Below are 27394 nucleotides of genomic sequence, written 5' to 3'. Positions count from 1 at the left end.
GTGGAGCCAGTGGGTGTAGCTTAGTGTAAATACTGTAGCTACTGATGAAGCTCCTGCTCCTTTAAAACCTGTCAGACATGTGATTGATCAGATTAATCAGATTTTGGTCCTCATATCAAAGTCATTCTACAGCATGTCGTCCGTTCTATCATGATGTTATCGATCGGTCGTTGATGACGATGTTATTGATCAGTTGGTTGAAAACTTCCAAAACAGTTGAACGGACACTTGAAATGTTAGAAAACACTTTAATTGAGCACATTTACATCTGAAAAACACAAGTACAAAATCGACTATTGATTATTGTTATAAATCCCGATGAGCGTTGCCGCGGGCGACCGGTCTCTAGCCGGCGGTCGGCTCGGAGCGGCGAGCCTCCGTCTCGTCATCTGTTCCACTACTTTGTGATACTCGTCCAATTTGTCTCGGACTTTGTTGTGAAGCTGAAACACACGAGGATCAATACGCCGATCAGTTTTATTACTTAAGGACGTGCAGGTAAACAAACAGCTGTTGTGATGTAAACAGGAAGTGACTCACGTTGCTCTGTGTCTGCGTCTCGTTCAGAGCCTGAATCAGCTGATCGATGGACGTGTAAGGCAGCCAGGCCGGAGGAGACGTCGCCGACAGGGGGCGCTAACACACACACACACACACACACACAATTAAATACACAAAGACACACGAAAGGTTCTTCATAAGTAAAGTGATAGTTTGTGTGTGTATTGTGTCTTTACCTCGATGCCGAAGTAGTGATGACCGCGACCCAGAACGGCGTCGACGTACTCCAACACGAGCTCCGCCGCCGCTTCCAGCAGGTCGAAGTTCAGGAAGAGACGCAGCAGAGACGGAGCGTCCACACGCTGAAACAAACAAACAAACATGTAAACAAACATAAACAACACTTTGACAGACAAATGAACAGCGGGTCTCACCTTGTATGACTTGACCAGCCAATCAGGCAGCGGGACACCGTGAGACAGCAGCTTCTGGATGACGTAGCGGTGATGCTGTCCGTTAGTGGAAGGATACCTGTCCAGGTAGGAGGCCAGCAGACGCCACGCCTCATCTGTAGCACTGAGGAGGAGGAGGAGGAAGAGGAGGAAGAGGAGGATGAAGGAGTTTAGAACGTTCAGATGAAAACTAATATTCAATATGAAGCTCCAGTTGGGAGTCATTTTCTGATCAGTTCGATCAGATTGTAATCAGTGTGTGTGTGTGTGTTGATCTGTAGAACATAAATCTGATGATTGACACCTGGACTCTTTGGTGTTGACGACAGACAGCTGGTTCGCAGCCAACCAGGTCCAAGCTTCATTCTGAGACTCCTCCCCTCCGAGCTGCAGCTTGATACACCTGAAAACAGACAGATAGGTAAATAAACAGTCAGCCAGATAAACAAACGTACAGAAAGGTAAACGATGTCTCCTCGTCCAGACTCTGGTCTCTGAGTTACTTACTTGAAGGTGAGACCCTCGAAGACGGGAGTCAAGTTCAGTCTGAAGGTTTCACACAGAGTCAGAGCCGAGTCGAAGAGTCCCGTCTGGACCAGCAGAACCACGAGCTCCACCGCCGACGCGCTGCCTGCGATGGCGGCGGACGGCGGGTGGTGCTGGGCGAGCGTGAGGCGGCTGCGGGACAGGATGTACTCCTTCTCCAGGTCCTCCAGTTCCAGGATGTCCACCTGACGTTTGACTACAGCAGGACAAAAAACAGTTCAGAGGAAGACTTGTCGTTACACATCCTCACCAGTAGAGGGCAGAGCACATCCAGTCAGCTCTGTGTGTGTGTGTGTGTGTGTGTGTGTGTGTGTTTTGTCACCTGGTTCAGCAGAAAACTCTCCGTCAGAGTTTCTCTTTGGAGACGCTCCGGGACGCTCGTACTGTAGAGGACACACAGAGGTCATCACTCCACCAGACTCCATGCAAAAAAACAGCAATTGTACACACATTCTGTTAGAGTGTGTGTGTGTGTGTGTGTGTGTGTGTGTGTGTGTGCGTGTGTGTACCGTGGCCCCGGAGGCCGGCTGGACGATCCAGGCGTACTCTGGTCTGATGAGGCGAAGACAGTTGAGAGCAGCCAGGTAACAGTTCACCTGTTTCTGAAGGCCGAGACGAGTCCGAACCTCCCGACCGAGACGCATCCCGAACTCAAACATCACTGTCCCCGCTGCACACACACACTTTCATGATTAGAAAACAACATAGCAGCCCAGGTGTGTGTGTGTGTGTGTGTGTGTGTGTGTGTGTGTGTGTGTGTGTGTGTGTCTCCCACCCTTCCTGTAGTTGTGTCGTACGATGTGGAAGGCGTACAGCAGGTCGTAGTAGTTGTGAGTCAGCAGGTCCAGACCTCGAGCCCGGGACTCGATGATGCTGACCACCTGTCAATCACACCGACTGTTTACTTCCTGGTTAACACGTTCATCCTCAAGTCAACACGTTAACTTCTGAGGAACCAACAGAGGGTCACGTCTGATCAGCAAGGTCAGAGGTCAAAGGTCAGGGAGCTTTTTTTTTACCTCGTCGTGCAGGTTGACGTACGGATACTGGACCAAATCCTGAAGCTGAGAGCGCTCGCACAGAACCACCACCAGCTGACGGAGACAGTCCAGCTGCCTGAGACGGAGACACAATCAGAGTTATTGATCTTCAAACTGTTCCAGATGTTTTTATTAATCAATAAACTATTGATGGATTCTGATGAACAGTTTCTACACTTTAACTGTGTGTGTGTGTGTGTGTGTGTGTGTGTGTGTGTGTATGTACATGCTGCAGTCCGGGTTCTGGGTCAGAGCTTCGTAGGCCTCACTGTTGTGTCCCAGGTCCAGATGATGTTTGAATATTCTGGTCCACAGTGCCGCCTGCAGGACAGACATTGTTACTACACCATTGCCACACCGTTGCCGTGGACTCCCAACAGGACGTCGGGACACTCACCTGACTGTGGGCGTCACTGACGGACTCTGAGATCGTCAGAGAGGACAACTGGATCACCAGCTCAGGGAGACACACGTCATCTAGCAGCCGCAGCACCTGGACACAGAGAGAGACAGACAAAGAGACATGGAGACGGAGAGACAGAGATTCCTTTATAATGATAAATGTGACTGACATCATCTTCTGTAACCTCACAGAACATCAGGTTCTACTGAACCTCTTCACTCTCCAGTAGACCCCGTTCACTCAAGTTCCGGTCAGGAGAACCCGGTCTGGTTCTCACCTTGTTGTAGTACTGCAGTCGGGGGGTGGAGTTAGCGTCGTCGTCCTCGGTAACCGTCAGTTTCATCAGGAACTCCTCCTTCTCCACCTCCGTCGCTGCTTCCTGGAAACACTGCAGAGCCTGACAACGACACAGGAAATGATGTCACACAGGTGAGCTCCCGCTGCCCCAGACGTCGTACAGGTGAGCTGCTGTTTTAACCCACCTTCTGGCCCTCCCCGTTGGCCAGGTAACACTGACCCAGCATGAAGCGACAGGAGCCGATGTTCACCTGACACCACGGACCAATCAGCCGCACGTACTCCTGCACACAGGAAACACAGGTGAGACACACCTGAGACAAACACACACGCCAGCAGGTATGTGTGACGTGCTGAAGACGGCAGCTGAGAAGGGAAGGAGGAGGAGGAGAAGGAGGAGGAGGAGGAGGAGGACGAGGAGGAGGACCTCACCTGCAGCTGCGTGTACTGACAGTTCGCCATCAGACACTCAGGAAACTGGAAGCCAGGGTTACTGGGCCAGCTGGGCGGAGCCTGTTAAGGTCAACCAGGAAGTGAACAACAAGCAGAGAACAACTGAGACCAGACCAAAGAGGAGCCTCATCATGCTGCATGAAGATGAAGATGAAGATGAAGATGAAGCTAGTCTGTGATGAAGGATACAGCAGCTGTGTGAGCAGCTGCACCATGTTGGACATCATGTGGGTCCAGAGGAGCAGAGAGTTACTCTGCTGCTGACTGAACATCTGACACACAACCATCTTCCTGCCGACACACTGGTAGAAGAGCTCCACCACCGTCTGAGGACTCAACACTGCACACACACAAAATACACATCAACACACAACCTACACAACATCAACACTGGAGACACTTCCGTCCCTCGAAGGACCGGTGCGTTCAGAGACACTGACCTGGTCGCCCTGACGACACGGTCGGCGAGTCCGACAGCTCCAACACGGTGAGGTGCTGCAGGTTCGCATCTCTGAAACAACACAAGCGACACGTGTCTGTAGTTACATACGTGTGCTTCTGCTGTTGCCATGTCGACAGCCATGTCTGCGTGTACATGTACTCACATGGTGTCCATGGGGACGGAGGAGGCGAGGCTCTGACTGATGTGTTTGAGGAGGTGATAGGATGAGAGGAGGTGGGAGCTCCGAGGGATCAGGTCCTGCTGAAGCTGCAGCAGCTGAGCCCCCCCACCCAGGAACACCTGGACACACACACACACACACACACACACACACACACACACACACACACACACACACACACACACACACACACACACACACACACACACACGTTTTAGAACCACAGCAACACTGTTTGTAGAAGGAGGGTTAAGTAAGTACGTTGTGTGTTCCTGTGTGTGTGTGTGTGTGTGTGTGTGTGTGTGTGTCCAGGTGCGTACGTTGTCTCCGAAGCGCAGGTAGATCTTCTGCAGCAGCAGCAGGTCCCTGCAGAGCAGCGCCCTCGTCATGGCGGTGTGACAGACGGCCTGACAGACCACAGACACGGCCAAGCTGCTGCCGTAGAGCTGCGACAGGCTGATCCTCAAGTTCACACTCTGACCTGGAGACACGCATCAAAAGGACACTGAAGCCCCGCCTCCAAACACCAGGTCAAAGTTCACGCGGGCGGAAATCTGTCCCCGACGCCGTCCTACCTGCGACGGGTCCGTCTCCGCCGAGCTCGGCGTCCGTCTCCAGGTCCATCTCCCTCAGCAGGACCATCATGGCTGCCGTCGGGTTCCGGATGTCCTGCAGCTTGTTCTGGATGTCCACGATCACGTTATCGCTGCAGGAACACGGAGGAAACCACGGAAACCATCATCCAATCAAATCAGGGCTTTTACTGACTTCATCCCAACGACAATTAAAATAAATTTAACTATTAAAAGAGATGGATCGATTTAGACCCTATTGTAAGTGTCAGGTGACGGAGCCGAGTGTCAGGTGACGGAGCCGAGTGTCAGGTGACGGTGCCGAGTGTCAGGTGACGGAGCCGAGTGTCAGGTGACGGAGCCGAGTGTCAGGTGACGGAGCCGAGTGTCAGGTGACGGAGCCGAGTGTCAGGTGACGGTGCCGAGTGTCAGGTGACGGAGCCGAGTGTCAGGTGACGGTGCCGAGTGTCAGGTGACGGAGCCGAGTGTCAGGTGACGGTGCCGAGTGTCAGGTGACGGAGCCGAGTGTCAGGTGACGGTGCCGAGTGTCAGGTGACGGAGCCGAGTGTCAGGTGACGGAGCCGAGTGTCAGGTGACGGTGCCGAGTGTCAGGTGACGGAGCCGAGTGTCAGGTGACGGTGCCGAGTGTCAGGTGACGGAGCCGAGTGTCAGGTGACGGTGCCGAGTGTCAGGTGACGGTGCCGAGTGTCAGGTGACGGTGCCGAGTGTCAGGTGACGGTGCCGAGTGTCAGGTGACGGAGCCGAGTGTCAGGTGAGGGAGCCGAGTGTCAGGTGACGGAGCCGAGTGTCAGGTGACGGAGCCGAGTGTCAGGTGACGGAGCCGAGTGTCAGGTGACGGAGCCGAGTGTCAGGTGACGGAGCCGAGTGTCAGGTGACTGACTTGTCGTTGCACAGAATGTTCTCCAGGACGAGCTCGGCAGCTCTCTCAGGTGACTGCAGGTATTCCAGAGCTTTCTCCATCTCATACGCCATCTCTCCGGAAACGGCGTCACTGACGAGCCGCAGACACTGAACCAGCTGCAGGACGTCCCGGCCCACGTCAGTGTCTGAGGACACGGAGGACACACGTCAGCAACACGCTACTGACATACAGAGAACACGGGAAACATCCATGAAGGTGTGCAGGTGTGCGTTTACCTTCGGTGAGGGGCGTGTCCTCCTCAGAGGAAAGATACTGATCGTAGGACAGGTACAGGTGATCCACAGCAAAACACGGCAGGAGGAAGGAGATGAAGCCCTGAAACACAGACGGGACACGTTCTTCTTCTGTGGTTCTGGGAGTCTGACACAGTCTAGGTTCCTCACACAGAACACCTGGAACGTCCTGCGTTTACCTTCCTGAGCAGACACACCATGCTGGTGTGTCCACTGACGGTTAGACCCAGAGACGACGACTCGGCCTCCTGGTACTGCAGACAGCACGAGTAGAACCGGGACCAGAACTCCACCTGCAGCTGCCGGTACTCCTCCTGAGAGAACTCAAACTCTGTCACGCTGCTCTGCAGCTGCGGGAGGGGCGGGGTGTAAAAAGTGTTACGACCAACACACAAACAGCAGGCTTCAAAAAGGACCACAGAAGAAGAAACTCAGTGTCGTCATGGAAACAGAGGATTACCTCACTCTCTACGGCCAGTGTCACCTCCTTCTTCAGGGACTCCCAGGACACATCAAACATCCTCTCTGAACCTCGACGGAAGATCTGAACACAAACACATTATAACCTGGATCAGACAGACAGAGAGACAGACAGACAGACAGGTAGCTGCTTACCTGTAGAGCTCTCACTATGGCTGAAGCAGTGAAGCGCAGAGGAGAGAAGAGAACCTCCAGGTACGTCTCCTGTTCAGGAAACAATGAATCATCATCATCATCACCACTTCCATCATCATCATCATCATCACTGGTGTGTTCTGGTCTTACCCTGGGGTCCAGGTCCACCCCGACATGGACTTCTTCTTCAGGTGGAGGCTGAACGAACACCTGGTTCCACTGACCTGCTGCGTTGCTGTAAAACACAGTTATAGCGTGACTAACACACACCGAGGACACACGGAGATCTGGTCTGCTCAGACCACCTTCAGAGGGGGACTCATGTGGTCCCCCTCTGACCTCCTGCAGGTGGACTGTCACCAAAGATCATGTGACTGAACGCTGGGTTGCAGCCGTGGATGTGAGTCGACTGGTAACCAACAGGGGGCGCCACTTCTCCAGTCGCCCATGAAGGAGATTTGATCTGATGGTTCCTACTCACTCTTCAAAGTTGATGTATTTGACCACGGACGTGTTGGAGTCGTCCACCCACAGGGCCCAGACGTCTGAGGAGGTCAGAGCGAAGTCCACCAGCGTCTCCTGCAGACACACACACACACACACACACACACACACACACACACACGATACTTCATGACCGTCAGTATGACACAGGAACAGCTGATACATCATGTCTCCGTCCAGATGTCATTCATGACATCATGTGAGGGGTTCATGTTACAAATTAATAAATTACATGATGTCACTGATTGAAACATGATGTCACTGATTGAAACATGATGTAATGCCGTGAGCGTGGCGTTCACCTGCGTGCTGAACAGGGAGGAGATGTGCTCGAGGCTGTAGCGGTTGTTGTCGGTGGCGACCAGCTGCAGGACGGTGAACTGTCCCCTCTGGGGGACGGCCAGGTAGACGCACAGGCAGAGGCCGGTGGTGGCGGAGAAAGCCAGCCTCAGACGGTGACCCTGACCCGACAGACGGCGCACTCCTTTACACGCCGGCATGTACTCCAACATGTCCGCCTCCAGCAGACACGCCTGCTCCTGGTGGGGAGGAGGAGGGGGGGGGGGGGTAGACAGAGGCATCAGCACACTGTGAAACCTGTGGAGCACACGGCTGACACACGTGTGTGTGTGTGTGTGTGTGTGTGTGTGAGGTTAACATGTGAGAAGAGTGTTACCCTGAAGGACCACATGCGTAGTCGGTGGTCCTGGCAGAGGGCGAAGATGAAGGAGTCCTCCTCCAGCTCTCTGACGGCCAGACTGAGGACCAGGTCGGCCGGACTCTGGTCGCCCCGGATGGCCGTGGGCATCCAGCCGGACAACCTCTGCATCATGGAGCTCCTCTTCAGCTCCACCACCGACAGGCTGCCTGCGAAACCACCGACACAAGACAACCCGTTAAAAAGCGTCCAACTCGACGCGCGGCGAGGAACGAGGAAGGCGGGTCGTCACCCTGAGTGTCGTGAGGCGGCAGACTGAGGACCAGGATGCCCCCCGCGGGCAAAGCCAAGGCGTAGTGAGCGTCTCCCTGGTAACCGAGCCAGGCCGCGGAGGTGCAGGGACTCCCCGTCTGCCCGGCCGAGCTGGGCAGGAGGGCGCTGTGGGCGGAGTCCTGCAGGCTGAGCTTCCCCACGTCGGTGAACACGGACTGCATGTGCAGCTCCGTCACCAGCTCCTGGAGGTGATCGGTACAGTTAGTGACGGCCGAACAGGTGTGAGGGTCTTTTATTTATTTATTATTGTATGTCTTCCCCCCCCCCCCCCCGTTACTCACACTGCGGTACATGCGCGTAGGATGAGGCAGCACCAGTCGGTGGACGCTCTGATTGGTGGAGATGAGGATGATGACGTTGTTGAGGGTCTCCTGGATGCTGACTCCTCCGGGCAGAACCGTGCAGTGGGAGAACTTCAGGCTGACGGCATTGTTCAGCAGGTTGGTGTTCAGAGACTGCTCCACCAGCTGCACCCGGTCTCCGGACGTGGACCTGCAGGAGAAATCACAAGCGTCGGCTGCGAGTCCGGGAGTCACTCGGCGTGGAAAGAGTTGAAGGAGTTACTCACCAGTGGATGAAGCGGTTGCTGGTGACCGACAGCAGCTTCCCGCTGTCCGCATAATGAAACGCTCCGGCAGCATCTGCGAACTTCAGCCCTCCGGGAAGAGAACTCACACCTGCAGACGGGGAACCAATCAAAACACTCCAAAGGTCCCGCTTCAAAATAATAATAACAATAATTAATCTGATCAGCTTCATTTATTGATCAAAATGTAAACTCCTGGGAAGTGATGCGACACCCAGCAGAGTTACAGCGTGATGTCTCCACGTCATAAACAAACTGACCGACTTGTTTATGTTTACACGTGACAGTTTACACGGTCACACTGAGCTCGGGCAGCTGTTCGGGGTGTCGGGTTAGGGTTAACCCGAACCCGAACCCTTCCTGTGGTGAGATCTGTGATCTGAGGAGCGAACACAGACCTCGTTAAATCAGCGGGTTTTTACACGGAGTCTGGTGCGTACCGAACGGCTCGTGGTGAACAGCGACGCGGGGCGAACCTTCCGGTTCCGACTGAAGCCGAACACAGAACCACCCTGCTCACCACCGGGTTCAGGTTTGAGAGAGGACTCGATGTTTTCACACCAAGAACGAACTTATAAGAGACCCGGGTTTACCTCCCCGGCGCCCCGCGACGCTGTGAAGCTAACGCCGCTAATGTTCCCGCTCAGCGTGCAGCGCTGCTAGCTGCCGTTAGCACGTCCCGGTCCGGTCAGACGCCTGTCGGTAAACGGCGTAGAGCGTGAGGGGGGGGTGCTTACCGAGGTTTACGGTCACCTCCCGGAACCTCCGCACAGTTTCTCTCTCGAACCCGCAGATCTCGATGAAGCTGCGCTCCAACGCCGCCGCCATCTTGTCTTCATACAAGCTGTGACAGACGCGCTCGGCCGCGCGCTGCGCGTTCAAACGCTGTTCTTCTTCTTCTTCTTCTTCTGCTGCTGCTGCTCCGTCTTCCTTCTTCTTCTTTGGTTATTGGGTGCGTGGCTTCCAGTGTTAAGGCGCATACGCCACCTACTGTTGAAAAGTGGGGAGTTATCTTTCCCCTTGACCAATCAAATAATAATAATAATGATAATGATAATAAAAATAATAATAATAAACTCATAACAATAATAAATCAAATAAAAGTAATAATTTAATGTTTGATTCATGTTGTTTTTGCTGTTATCGGTGGATTTTAATGGGACTACTGTGTGATTTATATTTTTATTGTGATGTTTTTGATCATTTTAACCTGTAAAATGTCTTTGACTGTCCTGAAAAGCGTTATTAAAATAAAATGTATGATTATTTTCATTATTAATAATAAAAATGACAACATAACATGCTGCTCTATTTATTTCTCTCTGCCCCATGTTCAGTGTGGAGACCACAATGATACCAAACAGTGACCACTGGTCTCCATTTAAACAGGCTCAGTGACTGATTACAACACTGAACATGTGGGAGAATAATTCAAGAAATATTTTTTCTCATGTTCAGGAGGAGTTAATAACGGACCTTCACTCTGACAGAACGATCATCACGCACTCGGTTTTTAATTTCATCACTGGGGAGAAACAAATCTTTTTTTAATGAGCTGTTTTCAACAAATTGATCCAGCTGCAAATGAACATCAGATATCATCATCAGAACAATGGACAGACTGCAGCTGCTGAGGACACAAAGACGAGCATCCCATCGGGGTTAATGTTGAGGAGGTCCCCACAGAGGCAGAAGGACAAGTGTGTGTGTGTGTGTGTGTTGTTGGCAGTCAAAGTGTTTTCATTCACAGAATGAGCAGAAACCAGAACAGTTCTTTTATGAGATTAAATGCTTTGTTTACTTCTCTGGCAGAGCTCTGTATCTGTGTGTGTGTGTGTGTGTGTGTGTGTGTGTGTGTGTGTGTGTGTGTGTGTGTGTGTGTGTGTGTGTGTGTATTTGTGTATTTGTGTGTATGTGTGTGTGCGTTTCTGGGAAATCAGGACGTGATGTTCCCCTGAAAGCATTTAGAAGGATATTGAACAGAAAGTCCATTTATCACAAAGGAAACCCTTGGGACACTGAGCAGTGTGTGTGTGTGTGTGTGTGTGTGTGTGTGTGTGTGTGTGTGTGTGTGTGTGTGTGTGTGTTGCAGCACATCTTGGTAAACAGCCAGAGGTCTGATGGAGAACACATGCAGCAGATCTGTAGAGGCGGTGGAAGAGTGAAGCAACCAGAAGGACAACAAGAGCAGTGAGACGAGGAGCAGAAGAATCAGCAGGACGGAGACAGACGGAGACAGACAGGTGTCGGAGACAGGTGGGACGGAGCGCGGCGCCTGACGAGAGGAAGAATGTCCCTTTTTGATTTTTGGAGGAGCATCCGGGAGCAAGGACCGCTGCTGAGGAGGACCAATCAGCTGAGACTGACTCCTGCACAGATGTAAGCGTGAAAACTCTGTGATCCATCAATAACTGATCAGCAACTGATCAGTAACTGATCAATAACTGATCAATAACTGACCAATAACTGATCAGCAACTGATCAGCAACTGATCAATAACTGACCAATAACTGATCAGCAACTGATCAATAACTGACCAATAACTGATCAGCAACTGATCAATAACTGACCAATAACTGTTCAACTGTTGCTTTATTTGTAGTGTAACAGTGGGTCACAACCTGGGCTTGATTCTACCTGTGAGCAGTGTGCATGTTCTTCAGTTCCTGCCTGAGTTTTCTGTGTTTGTGTGATCACTATCTATCTATCTATCTATCTATTATCTATCTATCTATCTATCTATCTATCTATCTATCTATCATCTATCTATCTATCTATCTATCTATCTATCTATCTATCTATCTATCTATCTATCTATCTATTATCTATCTATCTATCTATCTATCTATTATCTATCTATCTATCTATTATCTATCTATCTATCTATCTATCTATCTATCTATCTATTATCTATCTATCTATCTATCTATCTATCTATCTATCTATCTATCATCTATCTATCTATCTATCTATCTATCTATCTATTATCTATTATCTATCTATCTATCTATCTATCTATCTATCTATCTATCTATCTATCTATCTATCTATCTATTATCTATCTATCTATCTATCTATCTATTATCTATCTATCTATCTATCTATCTATCTATCTATCTATCTATCTATCTACCTACCTACCTACCTACCTACCCACCCAACTATCTATCTATCTATCTATCTATCTATCTATCTATCTATCTATCTATCTATCTACACCGCTCCAAAAAATAAAGGGACCACTTAAACAACTCAATGTAACTCCAATCAATCCCACGTCTGTGAAATCAACGTGTCCAGTTTGGATCAACACTGATTGTGGATCAGTTTCACCTGCTGTTGTACAAATGGAACAAACAGGTGGAAATGAGGCAATTATCAAGACAACCCTATAAAGGAACGGTTCTGCAGGTGCTGACCACAGACCGTTTCTCTGTCCTCGTCCTTTCTGGATGATTGTTGGTCCCTTTTGCATTTTGCCAGTGTCCTCACCACTAGAGGGAGCATGAGGTGTCTCCAACCCACAGAAGTTGTTCAGGTAGTGCAGCTCATCCAGGATGGCACATCAATGCACGCTGTGGCAAGAAGGTTTGCTGTGTCTGTCAGCACAGTGTCAAGAGGACGGAGGACATACCGGGAGACGGGCCGGTCCACCAGGAGACGTGGAGGGGGCCGTAGGAGGACAACAACCCGGCAGCGGGACCGCTATCTGCTCCTCTGTGCAAGGAGGAGCAGGAGGAGCGCTGCCAGAGCCCTACAAAATGACCTCCAGCAGGCCACTAATGTGCATGTTTCTGCTCAAACTGTCAGAAACAGACTCCATGAGGGCGGTACGAGGACCCGACGTCCACAAGTGGGGTCTGTGCTCACTGGTGGTGCAGCGGGCCCTGGGTTCTTCTGATGCAGGACAATGCTTGGCCTCATGTGGCTGGAGTGTGTCAGCAGTTCCTGCACGATGAAGGCATCGACGCTACAGACCGGCCCGCCCGTTCCCCAGAATCCAATCCAGCACATCCGGGACATCGCGTCTCGTTCCGTCCTCCGACGCCACGTCCACCGCAGACTGTCCGGGAGTGGACCGATGCTTTGATCCGGGTCTGGGAGGAGATCCCTCAGGAGAACATCTGTGGTCTCATCAGGAGCATGCCCAGGCGTTGTAGGGAGTGATACAGGCACGTGGAGGACACACACACTACTGAGACTCATTTGGACTTGTCTTCAGGAATCTCCACAGAAGTTGGATCAGCCTGTGATCTGATTTTTCCACTTTTATTTGGAGTATGATTCTGAATCCAGACCTCCATGGATAATGATTCTGATTTCCATTGATCATTCTTCTGTTATTTTGTTCTCAACACATTCCACTATGTGATGAATAAAGATTTGAACTGGAAGATTTCATTCATTGAGATCTGGGATGTTGTTTAAGTGTTCCCTTTATTTTTGAGCAGTGTCTATAGATATATCTACCGTGGGCTTCGTTCATACCGAACCCTGAACCCACTGGAACAGAACCTGCAGTTAGCCGAGGCCTCATCAGAACCTCCGGGTCCATCGCTGCTCTAATGTCTTGTATCGCAGACGGACTGTGTTATGGACCGTAATTTCTGGTTCTGGTTCTGTCCGAGTAAACTCCGTCTGACCTGGTTCTGTTGTCAGAGCCTGTTTCCACGTGGCATCATCAACCCGACCGTATCAGATCCAAGGACAGCCTGAGGGGTTCTGTTGGATGCTAGTGATCACGGCGGGAAGCATGAGGACGTGTTGGTGATGACTGGTGGAAACGGGCTGCCAGTGATGGAGTCTGATCCTGAAAGCCTTTTACCCCCCCCCCTCCCCAACAGACGGTTGCTAGGCAACAGTGAAGTTCGGGCAGTGCTGCAGAATGACAGCATGGTGTCTCTGCTGCCCCCTGTTGGTACGGAGATCTTCAGACGCTTCACACCGGCCTCGCTGGAGGAGATCCAACGACGACAGGAAGCTGAGGGGGAGGAGCCAAAGAGGAGGAGGAACGAGCAGGTACCGATCACCTTTCACCTGTCAATAACAGGTAATCAACAGAAGTAATCAATACACAGAGAAAAGTAATCAGTACAGAATCTATACACAAAGAGACGTAATCAATACAGAATATTGACGACTCGGCAACCCTGCAGGAAGTTCAGACTGTTTGTGTGTTCCAGGCAGCAGAGAAGGACCCGCCCAAACCTGACACTCACCTGGAGGCCGGTAAGCCCCTCCCCTTCATCTATGGGGACCCGCCCCCAGAGCTTCTCACCACCCCATTGGAGGAGCTGGATCCCTTCTACCAATCACAGAAGGTCTGTCTCAGACTTCGGGTGACCTGTCTGTCCCTCTGACTGTCTGTCTATCTCTCCAACCTGTCTGTCTCTGATCTGTCTGTCTCTCTAACCTGTCTGTCTGTCCCCAACCTGTCTGTTTCTGACCTGTCTCTCTGACATGTCCCTCTGACCTGTCTGTCTCTCTGCAGACCTTCATCGTGCTCAGTAAAGGACACATCCTGTCCAGATTTAATGCAGAGTCATCCTGTTTCCTGCTGAGTCCGTCCAACCCGCTGAGGACCGTCTCCATAAAGATTGTCCTCCATCCATATCCTTCACGACATCTTTGGATCTCTTTGTCATTTTAGTTACAGGACCTGAACTGTGTGATCGTCATGGCAACCTGTTTATATCCTGTCCATTGGACAGGTGTTGGACATTTGTTGGACAGTTGTTGGACAGTTCTTCTTTAACAGAAACACGTTCTTCAGTTTGTTCATGATGCTGACGGTTCTCGCCAACTATTTCCTCATGAAGTTTCCTGAGAGCAGAGCAGCAGAGTGAGACAACACGGGGACACTCAGAGACACTCAGAGGCACTCAGAGGCACTCAGAGGCACTAAAAGACACTTAGAGACACACACAGACACTCAGAGGCACTCAGAGACATAGATACACACACACACACACACACACACACACGCACACTCTTGTAGCAGAAAAACAAGTACAGGAAGTGATGTCGTCTGTAAACATGAGTCACAGTAGTTAAATGTCAAAAGTTCAAGCTGAGGACTCAGAAACAAAGTCTGTCTGTTCTCTGTCCATCTGTCTGTCCTCAATCTGTCAGTGAATGTGTGTATGATCGTGTATTTTAATGTCACGTGTGTGAACAGGCGTGTGTTCACGGCCATCTACACATCGGAAGCCGTCCTGAAGGTCGTGTCCAGAGGATTCTGTGTGGGACGCTTCACCTTCATCAGAGATCCATGGAACTGGTTGGACCTCCTCATCATCAGCACGGGGTGATCTCACACACACACACACACACACACACACACACACACACACACACACACACCTGTGAATGATGAAGAGGATGATGATGATGGTGATGATGATGAAGAGAATGATGATGATGATGACAATGGTGGTGATGAAGAGGATGATGGTGGTGATGAAGAGGATGATGATGATGGTGGTGATGAAGAGGATGATGATGATGGTGGTGATGAAGAGGATGATGTTTGTGTCTCAGTTTTCTGACAGAGTTTGTAGATTTGGGGAAGTTTTCTGTGCTGGTGACGATTCCTCGAGTGATGAAGATCTTCATGGTCACCCCAGGTCGGTGTGTTTTTGTGTGTGTGTGTGTGTGTGTGTGTGTGTTTTTGTGTGTGTGTTGTCACAGTGTAATAAGTGTGGTTGAATCCCCCCCCCTCCCCCTTCAGGTCTGAAGAAGACTGTCGAAGCTCTCCTCCAATCAGTGAGGAGGCTTGCTGATGTCATCGTCCTGATGGTGTTTTGCCTCAGCATCTTGGCTCTGATTGGTCTGCAGCTCTTCATGGGAGTCATGAAGCACAAATGTGTCATCAGGCACTTCGACCTGCTGAACTCCACCACTGATTACTATGACAACAGGACAGGAAGCATTCACTTTAATTACCACCAGTACATCAGCAATCCAGGTGAGACGTCCATATTCAGATCCTGACTCTCACCTGATCGTCTTCAAATCCACTGAAACTACAGGGTGTCCTCGGGTGTCCCCAGGGTGTCCTCGGGTGTCCCCAGGGTGTCCTCAGGTGTCCCTAGGATAATACTGTGTTTGTTTTGGAGCTCAGACCTGGCGACCTGTGCTGTGATTAAAAAAGTGAAGGTCCATGTTTAAAAAAGAAGATGAGAGTCGAGCTGTTGCCATGGATACCCAGTGTTTGGGTTGGAGGAGGAGAACAGTGTCTGACTGTTTTGTCTGTCTGTCTTTTAGTGAACTATTACCACCTGCCTCATCACCATGACGCTCTGCTGTGTGGAAATAGCTCCGGCGCTGGGTACGTAAAGAGTGTGACGATGTGTTCAGGGACTAACGGTGTGTGTGGTGATGTGTTCAGGGACTGAGAGTGTGTGTGGGGATATGTTCAGGGACTAATAGTGTGGTGATGTGTTCAGGGTCTGTCCAGATGGGACAGTCTGTCTGAAGGCCGGTCAAAACCCAAACTACGGATACACCAGCTTCGACTCGTTTGGTTCGTCTCTGCTGTCTCTGTTCAGACTCATGACGCGGGACTTCTGGGACAATCTGGTGATGCTGGTCAGAAACTGTCTGTCTCTCACCTGTCTCACGTCACCTGTCTGTCTCGCCTGTTTGTCTCTCACCTGTGTCACCTGTCTGTCTCTCCTGTCTGTCTCTCACCTGTCTCACCTGTCCCTCTGCAGACATTTCGAGCAGCAGGTGTACCCTACGTGAGCGTCTCCGTGCTCGTCTTCTTCCCCACCTGTTTCTTCCTGCTCAGCCTCCTCCTGGCGATGGTTGCCGTAGCGATGGTGGAGCAGGAAAAGGCCAGCACCTCGGAGGCCAAACGGAGAGAAGAAGAGTTCAGTCGAATTGTGAAGGTGCTGATGAGCAGAGAGGAGCAGGAGGAAGAGGAAGAGGTGAGAGCCTTCATCTTCTCTACATCACCACACGGCAGCCAATCAGATGTCATCATCATGTCTCATTAATGGACAGGCAGTGATTTGTCTGTCAGTCAGTGGCCATTAATAGACAGAGAGAGCGCTGTCTCCATCTTTGTGTACGGTCACTATGGTTACAGGCTCCGTGTCTGTGTGGCTCTGCTCTGATTGGTCAAATAAACATGTTTTAAAGAGCTTCAGTATGTTATCAGCTGTTTTCTGCTTCACTCTGAATAATGATGAGTCATGACTTCTTCTTCATTCTAAATAATGAAGAGTCATGATTCAACCAGACCAAACTGAATTCATGTGTTATATGACTGCAGGCCTCCAGCACGGCGGCGCTATCACAGGAACACAACTCACCACAGAAGAAGAAGAAATCAGCTGCAGCAGACCGGGGACTCGAGCACGCTGCTGTGGACGGTACACATGTTTCCGTGACGCGGGGAACACGCGTGTGAAACGTTCATGTCCGAGCTGCAGACTGTTGACCGGATGTTTTTGGTCTCACGGTTTCAGAAGATGAGGAGGACCACCGGCCTGCACGCTGCGCCTTCGTCCGCCTCTTCCTGAAGGGCGACTGCTGTGGCTGCTCCCGGTGGCTCAAACTGTGGCTCTCGGCCTTCGTCATGAACCCGTTCTTCGACCTGGTTATCGTCATCTGCATCGTCCTCAACACCGTCTTCATGTCCATGGAGTATTATCCCATGACCTCCAGCTTTGACGAGCTGCTGTACATCGCCAACCTGGTCAGTGGTCGAGGTGTGATCTGACTGTAAGATCAGTTGACCCGCGGGTGTGAACACATTCACACACTAACAAACAGATTTCTGCTGATCTGTTTAGTCCTTCTGACACAAGGGTGTTGTTTCAGTCAGTTTGAACTCTGACCCCCCTCGCAGGTCTTCGTGGGGATCTTCACAGCCGAGATGTTCCTCAAACTGGCGGCCCTGGGCTTGTACGGCTACTTCCAGGTCAGACTCGTTGTTTGTTTGAGACTCAGTGATGCTGACTGACCGCTGTTCCCATGGAAACGTGTGTATTTTGTTCTGTTGCCATGGTCACAGGTGAGCTGGCACATCCTGGACTTCGTCATTGTCATCAGCAGTTTGGTGGAGCTGGGATTGGCTGATGTTAAGGGTATATCTCTGCTGAGAATTTTTCAATTGGTCAGTGTGACGACAACATCATCATCAACATCATCATCATCATCATTGTTAATTATTAAAGTACAATCATTAAATGATGTCAATATTACTGTCTCCTCCCTTGTCTCCTTGCGCCCCCACCACGTCTCCTCGTCCGTCTCACGGCCTGTCCAGTTGCGGGTGTTGAGGCTGGCCCGGTGGTGGCCCGAGTTGCACCTGCTGATGAAGATCACGTGGGCCGCGTTGCAGAGCGTGACTCTGGTTCTGCTGGTCATGGTCTTCATGTTCAACGTCGTCGGCATGCAGCTGTTCCAGAATGACTACAGAGACGGAGTCTGTCGCATCTCGGCTGACTGCATGCTTCCTCGTTGGCACATGCATGACTCGGTCCACACCTTCTTCCTCATCTTCAGGGTCCTGTTAGGAGAGTGGATCGAGACCTTGTGGGACTGCATGGAGGTCTCGGACCGGACCTCGTGCGTGATCTTCTTCTTGATGGTCCTGGTTATCGGAAACCTGCTGGTGAGTCTCTGTGGTCCCACAAACCCTCGGACCCAGACGATCCAGATCTGGATCGTCTGGGTCCGAGGTTGGAGGTTCAGGCATCTGACATTTATAAAGCAATCTAAGTTTCAGGTCCCGAACCAGGTCCTGGTCTTGTTTCAGGTCTTGAATCTGTTCCAGGTCTTGTTTCAGGTCCTGAATCTGTTCCTGGTCTTGTTTCAGGTCCTGAGTTTGTTCCTGGTCTTGTTTCAGGTCCTGAGTTTGTTCCTGGTCTTGTTTCAGGTCCTGAATCTGTTCATGGTCTTGTTTCAGGTCCTGAATCTGTTCCTGGTCTTGTTTCAGGTCCTGAGTTTGTTCCTGGTCTTGTTTCAGGTCCAGAGTTTGTTCCAGGTCTTGTTTCAGGTCCAGAGTTTGTTCCTGGTCTTGTTTCAGGTCCTGAATCTGTTCCTGGTCTTGTTTCAGGTCCTGAATCTGTTCCTGGTCTTGTTTCAGGTCCTGAGTTTGTTCCTGGTCTTGTTTCAGGTCCTGAGTTTGTTCCTGGTCTTGTTTCAGGTCCAGAGTTTGTTCCAGGTCTTGTTTCAGGTCCAGAGTTTGTTCCTGGTCTTGTTTCAGGTCCTGAATCTGTTCCTCGTCTTGTTTCAGGTCCTGAATCTGTTCCTGGTCTTGTTTCAGGTCCTGAGTTTGTTCCTGGTCTTGTTTCAGGTCCTGAGTTTGTTCCTGGTCTTGTTTCAGGTCCTGAATCTGTTCCTGGTCTTGTTTCAGGTCCTGAATCTGTTCCTGGTCTTGTTTCAGGTCCTGAGTTTGTTCCTGGTCTTGTTTCAGGTCCAGAGTTGGTTCCAGGTCTTGTTTCAGGTCCTGAGTTTGTTCCACGTCTTGTTTCAGGTCCAGAGTTTGTTCCTGGTCTTGTTTCAGGTCCTGAATCTGTTCCTGGTCTTGTTTCAGGTCCTGAATCTGTTCCTGGTCTTGTTTCAGGTCCTGAATCTGTTCCTGGTCTTGTTTCAGGTCCTGAGTTTGTTCCTGGTCTTGTTTCAGGTCCAGAGTTGGTTCCAGGTCTTGTTTCAGGTCCTAAGTTTGTTCCACGTCTTGTTTCAGGTCCTGAGTTTGTTCCTGGTCTTGTTTCAGGTCCTGAGTTTGTTCCTGGTCTTGTTTCAGGTCCTGAGTTTGTTCCTGGTCTTGTTTCAGGTCCTGAGTTTGTTCATGACTTTGTTGCTCAGCTCGGTCAGTTATGATAAACTCGCTGCTGTGGAAGGAAAAGTTCCAAACAACCCTCAGATTGCTATAAATCAGACCGGCACCTGGATCCGAGAACATGTCTTGAGTTTGGTGGGAAACAGGAACCATGTTGACCACCAAGGTGGGTTCATGTATTTGTTGTTTCAGGGTTTCTGTGTGTTTCTGCTCAGATTCAGATGTATTTTGTTTCACTGGTTGTGTATTTTGTCGACAGCAGTTGACACTAAGAGAGACGACAAGAAGGAGTACCTGGCCTTGAACCCTGTGACCTCCGACCAGCTGTCCCTAAACGGTAACCATGACGACCTGAGCAGAGAGCCCCTTTACAGGTTTTCCTGTCGGGCCCCAGTCGCTGAGGCTGAAAGTGAATTCAAGGTGCCTGAAGATAAAGAAGAGAAACGGCTGCAGGTAATAATTCTACTTTTTCCCACTAACACTGAACCTGAGTCTGAAGCAGATTCAACATTTACAAGACTAACCTGAGAATAAATGAAAGGAGAAATTACAGTAAAATAATCAATAACAGTAAATAAAGTTTTAATTGTGTTTGTTACAACTGTTACAGCAGTTATAACTATTATAACAGTTGATGTTAAATTCCCGATGACAGCCAGACATGTAAAAAAAAAAAGGACGTTTAACATACAGAAACACAAACAACAACAATAGAGTTTATTTATGTGTAAAACTGTTTAATGTGTTTCTTCAGTGTGACGTCAGAGCTGATGAAAATCATAAAGAAAACACACCTGGGGACTGCTGCTGTGATGGTACGCACGCGCACGCACACACACACACACACACACACACACACACACACACACTTTTCTGGAGAGTGATCAGGACAACAGAAGCCAATTAGTGATCAATAACAGCTGTGTGTGTGTGTGTGTGTGTGTGTGTGTGTGTGTGTGTGTGTGTGTGTGTGTGTGTGTGTGTGTGTCTCAGGTTGTTACCGCTGCTGTCCGTTCCTGTGTGTAGACACGTCCCAGGGCAGAGGGAGGGTCTGGTCTAACTTCAGGAGAACCTGTTTCTTGATCGTACAACACAAATACTTTGAGGCCTTCATTGTGTTCATCATCCTGCTGAGCTGTGCAGCTCTGGTAAGCAAACACACACACACACATACACACACACACACACACACACACACACACACACACACACACACACACACACACACGGAGGAGGCACACACACACACACACTGCGTCTCTACTAGTGTCGAGTGTGAATATTGGATTAAAAAATGTGTGTGTGTGTGTGTGTGTGTGCGCCTCCTCCGTGTGTGTGTGTGTGTGTGTGTGTGTGTGTGTGTGTGTGTGTGTGAACAGGTGTTTGAGGACGACCACCTGCAACACCGTCCGGTTCTGCAGGCGGTTCTGGACAGAGTGGACCTGGTGTTCACTGTGATCTTCCTGGTCGAGATGCTCTTGAAGTGGATCGCCTTTGGATTCAAGAAGTATTTCAGCAGCTTCTGGTTCTGGCTCGACTTCCTTGTCTTAGACGTGAGAACAATAACACAACAATGACAACATGATTGATAACTGCAGTAATGAGGCAGCCTGGATGAACCACAGATAATCCAGCTCTCTGATTGGCTGACAGCCACAATCTGAGCTCAGCATAGATTTAACTTTCGTACACCTGAAGTTACCATGGTAACCTGAGATCCTGACCCCTGGTTATCTGAACCGGAGTTTATATGATGGGTCACGAAGGTCAACCAGGAAAATCACAAACATTATTTCAGTTTGGATTAAGTATAAAAAAAACAAATAAGATCAGCGGGCGGCCGGGTGAAGCTGACTGGTTCTAGTTAACCGGAGCCGTGGCGCTCACCTGTTCATGATGTCATCAGCAGGTGTGCTTTTGTCTTCCAGGTGTCTCTGGTCTCTCTGATTTTTGGCCTGTTCGGATTCTCCTGTCCGTCTCTGAGAGCTCTGAGGACCCTGAGGACCCTGTCTCGCTTCCAGGGCATGAGGGTGAGACAGGAACTGTGAACTCATCTGTAAAATATATAACACACACACACACACAGGTACACACACACACTGTCTGTGTGCAGGTGACCTGTGTCTCTCTACCTATCTGCCTGTGACCTGTCTCACTCCCTACCTGTCTGTCTGTGTGCAGGTGGTGCTGCGGGGCCTGTCGCTGTGCCTCGGGCCGATGTTCAGCGTGCTGCTGGTTGTGATGGCCGTGTGGCTGATCTTCAGCATTCTGGGAGTGCAAATGTTCGCAGGAAAGTTCTTGTACTGCTTGAACGAGACGAGCGAGGAGATATTCATGTCTACGGACGTGGCAAACAAGACCGAGTGTTTTTGGTTGATGGAGGCGAACTATACAGAGGTCCAATGGAAGAACCCGAAGTTTACCTTTGACAACGTGGCGATGGGTTATCTGTCGCTAATGGTGATGGTCAGTGTGAACACACACACACACACACACACACACACACACACACACACACACACACACACACATCTACAGTCCGGCTGAGCTGTTTGACGGCACGGTGACCAACACAACTGTAACTTACACAACTTAAATTCAGTGTTTTTCTCATGAAGTTCTGTATTGATTCTCTGTCAGACGACATCTACAGGCTGGTTGAGCATCATGTACGCAGCTATGGACATCACAAAGGTCAGTACACCTGCTGCTGCTGTAAACACTGCTGCTGCACCCTCTGGTGGACAGAATGAGACTTACACAAAACAGAATACAGGAAGCCTGAAGGACTGAAACCACGACATGTAAAAAGTGTGTGTGCGTGTGTGTGTGTGTGTGTGTGTGTGTGTAGGTGGAGAGTCAGCCGCAGTACGAGTACAACCTCTCCATGTTCCTGTTCTTCATCTGTTTCATGATCAGCTACTTCTTCACCTTCAACTTCTTCATCAGAGTCTTCATCGACACGCTTCATCAACACAGACACAAGATAGGTCCACAGACAGAGAGACGGACAGACAGAGCGACAGACTGACAGTTGAACGGTTACCATGACAACAGTTTCTCGGTGGTCTGTGATTGGTCAGTTAACGTTCTTCTTCTTCTTCTTCTTCACTTCGGAGGGAAACATGTTTTTACGACGAAGCAGCAGCAGAACTTCATCCGAGCTGTGAGGAGGTGGTTCTCCAAGGAACCTCAGGAACCCGTCCCTCGACCCCAGGTGGGTTCAGACCGTCGGCTCAGGTGTGTTCGGGTCAGAGTCCAGTTCGGAACCCCCGCCTGTATCTGTGTTAGAACCTTTGAGTTCTGTCCGTCAGACGGAACTGATACCCGCTCATGACTTTGAGAAACCACCGACAGTTCATTTGCCCTGTGCACCGCGGCCCGCTGCTCCACACCTGTCCAGGTGTCCGTCCACCCGAAGCTGTTTTTAGGGTTCCGCGGGCCGTCGTCATGCCGCTGTATCTTCCCTCCGTCTCCAGAATCCGTGCCGGGCTCGGCTCTTTGACCTGGTGACGGCTCTGCTCTTCAAGGTCGTCGTGGTGATGGTGATCAGCCTGAACATGGTGGTTCTGATGGTGGAGACGGACGAGCAGAGCGCAGATAAAGAAGCCGTCCTGAACTGGTTTAGCTTCGTCTTCATCATCGTCTACCTCGCAGAGTTCCTTCTGAAGGTCGTCGCTCTTGGACGTCACTATTTCAGCAGCAGCCTGAACATCCTCGACTTTGTGGTCCTCATCTTCATCATCATAGGTGAGCCGGTCACAGTGGCCTGCCTGATGATGTCACTGGTCTCATTTGGTGATGTCATCGTCTTGGTACTCTAAAACACTAGAACCCCCCCCCCCCCCCCCCCAAAAAAAAAAAAAAACAACAAAAAAAAAACTGATCGATCCCTCAGATTTGCAGTTTGACTGAAACGTTAACGTAACGATTTGTCTGGAACGTTTGTTTGTTTGTTTGTTGTCGTGTTTGTTTGTTTGTTGTCAGGTCTATTCCTCGCTGATCTTATTGAGAAGTACTTCATCAGCCCAGCTTTCTTCTCTGTGCTCCGATTGGCTCGCATCCTTCCCTTCCTCCGTCTCATTCGCCATGCCCGAGGGATCAAGGTGCTGCTGATGGGCTTCGCGATGTCACTTCCTGCCCTCTTCAACATCGGCCTCCTCCTCCTCCTCGTCATGTTCACCTTCTCCGCCGTCGGCATGTTTCACTTTGCGTACCTGCCGCGACAGATGATGATCGACGACATGTTCAACTTCCAGACGTTCGGCAGCAGCGTGATCAGCATGCTGATGGTGTTCACATATTTGGAGTGGCACAGTCTGCTGTACGGCCTCACGAACACGCCGGCGGACTGCGGCCTCCAGACGACCTTCAGCACCGGGAGCTGCGGCAGCCCAGCGGCCGCCCTCGTCTTCTTCACTTCCTACATCTTCCTGGTCTTCCTGCTGCAGATCCACCTGTTCACCGCCGTCATCCTGGAGACATTCAACGCCATGAACCCCGAGGACGCCGAAGACGCCGAGGACGTCCCTCAGGTAAGTGAAAAATATACTTTTATATTCAAAATAACCTAACGGCTAACAAAGTATATTTGTACCTCCAGGCTCCTCCCTCCGACCCCAGGCCCCGCCCTCAGGCTTCCTGCTACTAATAAATAATAATACTTTTTAGAAATGAGGAAATAAAAAAAGTTTCACATCGCAGGTGGTTCCTTTTTCCTGCAGGTGTCATGTGAACCTATCAGCAGCATCCTGCACGGCAAACAGGAAGAGGCGTCGGCGGTGATCCAGAACGATGCCGAGGGGACACCAGACCCGTCCAAGATTTCGGGTTCGTCCCCCCCGACTTCCTGCCTTGATGAGAACCCGACGGAGTCAATGGGCTGATGATGGCAGCGTCTCTTCGTCTCTCATGTCTTTGTCCTCTCACAACGACGAGTCAAACCAAAATGTCCTGCCGTGTCCTCTGTCTCCACCCCGTGTCCTCTGTCTCCTCACTTTGTCCTCTGTCTCCTCCCCGTGTCCTCTGTCTCCTGACTTTGTCATCTGTCTCCTCACTTTGTGCTCTGTCTCCTCAACGTGTCCTCTGTCTTCTCACTTTGTCATCTGTCTCCTCCCCGTGTCCTGTCTCCTCACTTTGTGCTCCGTCTCCTCCCCGTGTCCTCTGTCTCCTCAACGTGTCCTCTGTCTCTGTAATTCAGTCACTGCCTTTATTATTACTCTGATTATTAATAACACGTATGTACCTCAGTGATTTATTAATAACACGTATGTACCTCTGATTGTTTCATCAGTTTCATCACTAAACAAACATTTAAACTTCATGAACCAAACATCATTATCAACAGCTGAGCTTCCACCTGGTCACCTCTGTCCCTCTGTCTGTCCCGCCATCTGTCCCTCTGTCCCTCTGTCCCTCCCTCCATCTCTCTGCCCCCCCGTGTGTCCAAAGTGAAGTCATTCTAACTTCTGCTTGTTGTGGCGGGTAAGTTAGCTGCTGGTTAACTAGTTAAACGTGTAAAGGAAGGAAACGCATCATCAGATCGAACAAACCAGAAGAAACAAACAAAAAGCAGGAAAACAGCAAAGTTTAGTTTGATAGAAACATACATTAAAGAAAGACAATCATTTATACTTTTGTTTGTTTTTAATTGTTTTTTACTCTTTTGTTTGTTTTTACTTGTATTCATTTTTACTCTTGTTTGTTTTTCTCTTGTTTTTTTTTACCTTTATGTTTTTTTTATTTTTTTAAATTTTGTATGTTTTTAATTTTTAATTTTAATTTTGTGTGATTTTGAACCTAGTTTATTTTTATTATTGTGTTTTTACTTTTGTTTGTTTTTACTCCTTTGTTTTTTCTTTTGTTTGTTTTTTACTCTGTTTTTATTGCACCTTTGATGATGACAGATCATTTGAACATAATCAAATGATGTTGTTCTTATTTTTTTAAACATTAATCAAACTAATAAACATGAATAAACACGCTGTTTGGTTTCTATGTTTCGGGATTATTGGGCTTTAAATCCATTTGTTCTGTTGAGATCCGAAAAAATGTCCTAGGCTGATGGTGAAAAACGGCAAAAACAGCAGAGGATTAACAAACATGAACAGAGACGGTCCAAAAGTCCCGAAAGCAGGTGAGCACCTGAACAGGTGAGAGGACCAACGGGTCCTGAAGAAACAAACAGAAGTCGGTTAACTCACGAGACACCGGGAACGATGAGCACGCGGACTGGAGCGACCGGTGAGGATGACGCAGACGGGGGAGGACAGATAATTGGACACAGGTGGAAGACACGCGAGCAGGAAGTGAAGACACCAGAAAACGAGACACACTGGCGAGAACAAAATAAAACAGGAAATGAGGAGACACAGAAGCTTGATGGACGTTTACCTGTTTTTTTCCACGACGCTCCACTCGGAACCGAACAGAACCAGTTGTTAAGCCACTCTCTAACTCCACCCACTTAGATGATGTCATCATCCACAGTTAACCTCCACTGCACATGCTGCGTTCAGCTGAGGCAGGACAACCCGAGGAGGTGTGTGTTGGATAAAGGAGGTATGGTAGCAGACCCCACCTGGCGGACAGGTGTGTCCTCAGGTAGTTGAGGCCCCGCCCACTTCGGGCTCTTTATATCAAGTTATTGACTCTTTTTGATGTTCAAGGTTCTCCACACTTATTTGCCTGCATTTTTTTTCACAAAGACCAATGAAATAAACTAACAGATTATACTGAAGCTCGACAGGAAGTGACGTCACAACTCTGTTTTGTCTTTCGTGAGACAATAAAACAACCCTCTGACCCGAACAACAAAGAACAGAGCAAGCAGTGATCTTTAAGTTCAACACAACTTTATTGATATGTTTTCAGCGTTTCCATAGCAACTAGTAGTAAGAGTCCATGATGCGCCTCATGCTCATGAACCTCATGTTGCCCATGTTCATGCCCATGCCCATGTTCATGTTCATGAAGTTCCTGTACTCTCCGGGCCTCATGTACATCATCCTGCCTCTGTACTGGGGCTGCTCGTACATCAGCCAGTGGCCGTCCATCACGTTGCAGGAATTGCAGTTGGACATGCGGTAACGATCCTGGATGTTGTCGCAGTCGTCCATCAGCTCGTGCATCTGACCTCCGAAGTTCTCCCTCTCGTAGATCCTCATCCTGTAAGATCCGCGGTGCTGGAACACATCGGTAATTAATAATCAATAATCAGTCAGCTGCAGAACAGGAAATCACTTCTTATCTGGACCGAAACACCACCAAAGGTACGTGGACGCCCAGAGGGTGACTCAGAGATGTAGGAGGACAGATTGGTTGAGTGGTTACCATGGGGATGGTGTGTACTGTGCTGTGGTGGGTTGAGTGGTTACCATGGAGATGGTGTGTACTGTGCTGTGGTGGGTTGAGTGGTTACCATGGAGATGGTGTGTACTGTGCTGTGGTGGGTTGAGTGGTTACCATGGAGATGGTGTGTACTGTGCTGTGGTGGGTTGAGTGGTTACCATGGGGATGGTGTGTACTGTGCTGTGGTGGGTTGAGTGGTTACCATGGGGATCATGCGGCAGGACCTGATGCAGTCGTTCATTCCCATCATGCTCATGTAGTCGGAGTACTCTCCCCTCCTCATGAAGTACTGGTTGCCCATGTAGTTGGTGCGGTCGTAGACCATGAAGCAGCCCCTCTCCACCCTGCAGGAGTGACACCTGCTCATGTAGGACGACATGTCAGCGCAGTCGTTGCTGCACTCGTAGGAACGGCCCTGGAAGTTCCTGTCCTCGTAGAAGACGATCTGAGGGGAGAAAAACATCCATCAGGTCGTAGAAGTTAAGATTCA

At 49.8% G+C, this 27394-nt stretch overlaps 4 protein-coding genes across 6 annotated transcripts; 2 read left to right on the top strand and 2 right to left on the bottom strand.

Moving 5' to 3' along the window:
• Positions 1-234: 234 nt before the first annotated feature.
• On the bottom strand, positions 235-9636 carry nup160 (nucleoporin 160). Its single transcript, XM_069172786.1, has 33 exons — positions 9497-9636; positions 8742-8850; positions 8455-8665; positions 8133-8355; positions 7859-8049; positions 7485-7721; positions 7160-7257; positions 6829-6913; positions 6679-6747; positions 6524-6607; positions 6243-6413; positions 6046-6145; positions 5789-5954; positions 4891-5021; positions 4636-4796; positions 4298-4434; positions 4133-4203; positions 3882-4032; positions 3672-3741; positions 3425-3523; positions 3220-3339; positions 2937-3032; positions 2766-2860; positions 2519-2615; positions 2275-2380; positions 2009-2169; positions 1822-1882; positions 1461-1695; positions 1258-1356; positions 936-1077; positions 738-863; positions 541-636; positions 235-443 (listed from the first exon to the last, which is right to left on the bottom strand). Exons 1-33 carry the CDS (start codon positions 9585-9587, stop codon positions 294-296), a joined length of 4239 nt encoding a protein of 1412 aa, XP_069028887.1. The 5' UTR covers positions 9588-9636; the 3' UTR covers positions 235-293.
• An 803-nt stretch (positions 9637-10439) lies between these two features.
• On the top strand, positions 10440-14498 carry LOC138212375 (sodium channel protein type 4 subunit alpha B-like). 2 transcript variants are annotated; one of them, XM_069172721.1, is made up of 5 exons: positions 10440-10459; positions 10852-11138; positions 13604-13778; positions 13943-14080; positions 14251-14498. In XM_069172721.1, exons 2-5 carry the CDS (start codon positions 11050-11052, stop codon positions 14407-14409), a joined length of 561 nt encoding a protein of 186 aa, XP_069028822.1. In that variant the 5' UTR covers positions 10440-10459; positions 10852-11049; the 3' UTR covers positions 14410-14498. The 2 variants fall into 2 exon arrangements, with proteins under 2 accessions (XP_069028822.1, XP_069028821.1); XM_069172720.1 differs by lacking the exon at positions 10440-10459 and having other exon boundaries at positions 10781-11138.
• LOC138212373 (sodium channel protein type 4 subunit alpha B-like) lies at positions 14450-25538 on the top strand. Of its 2 annotated transcripts, none has more exons than XM_069172719.1 (25): positions 14450-14601; positions 14938-15066; positions 15300-15385; positions 15490-15726; positions 16026-16089; positions 16208-16349; positions 16475-16690; positions 17038-17137; positions 17234-17463; positions 17617-17688; positions 17782-17883; positions 18037-18384; positions 19549-19720; positions 19817-20007; positions 20309-20369; positions 20548-20702; positions 20934-21107; positions 21483-21584; positions 21736-22020; positions 22195-22248; positions 22406-22540; positions 22667-22771; positions 23034-23304; positions 23542-24089; positions 24279-25538. In XM_069172719.1, exons 1-25 carry the CDS (start codon positions 14540-14542, stop codon positions 24438-24440), a joined length of 4203 nt encoding a protein of 1400 aa, XP_069028820.1. In that variant the 5' UTR covers positions 14450-14539; the 3' UTR covers positions 24441-25538. The 2 variants fall into 2 exon arrangements, with proteins under 2 accessions (XP_069028820.1, XP_069028819.1); XM_069172718.1 differs by having other exon boundaries at positions 19814-20007.
• Positions 25539-26441: 903 nt separating this feature from the next.
• On the bottom strand, positions 26442-27367 carry LOC138212379 (gamma-crystallin M2-like). The gene is made up of 2 exons (XM_069172727.1): positions 27107-27367; positions 26442-26738 (listed from the first exon to the last, which is right to left on the bottom strand). Exons 1-2 carry the CDS (start codon positions 27365-27367, stop codon positions 26442-26444), a joined length of 558 nt encoding a protein of 185 aa, XP_069028828.1.
• Between the last annotated feature and the right edge of the window lie 27 nt (positions 27368-27394).

The sequence above is a fragment of the Embiotoca jacksoni genome, unplaced genomic scaffold (genome assembly GCF_022577435.1).
Source record: "Embiotoca jacksoni isolate LCO1_2020_lvr unplaced genomic scaffold, fEmbJac1.0.p SCAF_55, whole genome shotgun sequence".
Lineage (NCBI taxonomy): Eukaryota > Metazoa > Chordata > Actinopteri > Embiotocidae > Embiotoca > Embiotoca jacksoni.
Note: the sequence above shows the minus strand (reverse complement) of the source record. Positions and strands in the feature narration are given on the sequence as shown.

Coding starts and splice junctions, on each gene's coding strand:
- nup160 (XM_069172786.1), bottom strand. CDS start 9,587: ATGGCGGCGGCGTTGGAGCGCAGCTTCATCGAGATCTGCGGGTTCGAG. Junction 8,356..8,454: donor CTACGCGCATGTACCGCAGT/GTGAGTAACGGG, acceptor GATCACCTCCAG/GAGCTGGTGACGGAGCTGCA. Junction 3,524..3,671: donor GTCAGTACACGCAGCTGCAG/GTGAGGTCCTCC, acceptor TCCTGTGTGCAG/GAGTACGTGCGGCTGATTGG.
- LOC138212375 (XM_069172721.1), top strand. CDS start 11,050: ATGTCCCTTTTTGATTTTTGGAGGAGCATCCGGGAGCAAGGACCGCTG. Junction 11,139..13,603: donor AGACTGACTCCTGCACAGAT/GTAAGCGTGAAA, acceptor CCTCCCCAACAG/ACGGTTGCTAGGCAACAGTG. Junction 13,779..13,942: donor AGAGGAGGAGGAACGAGCAG/GTACCGATCACC, acceptor TGTGTGTTCCAG/GCAGCAGAGAAGGACCCGCC.
- LOC138212373 (XM_069172718.1), top strand. CDS start 14,540: ATGATGCTGACGGTTCTCGCCAACTATTTCCTCATGAAGTTTCCTGAG. Junction 21,108..21,482: donor TCGACTTCCTTGTCTTAGAC/GTGAGAACAATA, acceptor TTTGTCTTCCAG/GTGTCTCTGGTCTCTCTGAT. Junction 21,585..21,735: donor CTCGCTTCCAGGGCATGAGG/GTGAGACAGGAA, acceptor GTCTGTGTGCAG/GTGGTGCTGCGGGGCCTGTC.
- LOC138212379 (XM_069172727.1), bottom strand. CDS start 27,367: ATGTTTTTCTCCCCTCAGATCGTCTTCTACGAGGACAGGAACTTCCAG. Junction 26,739..27,106: donor CCTGCCGCATGATCCCCATG/GTAACCACTCAA, acceptor GATGTGTTCCAG/CACCGCGGATCTTACAGGAT.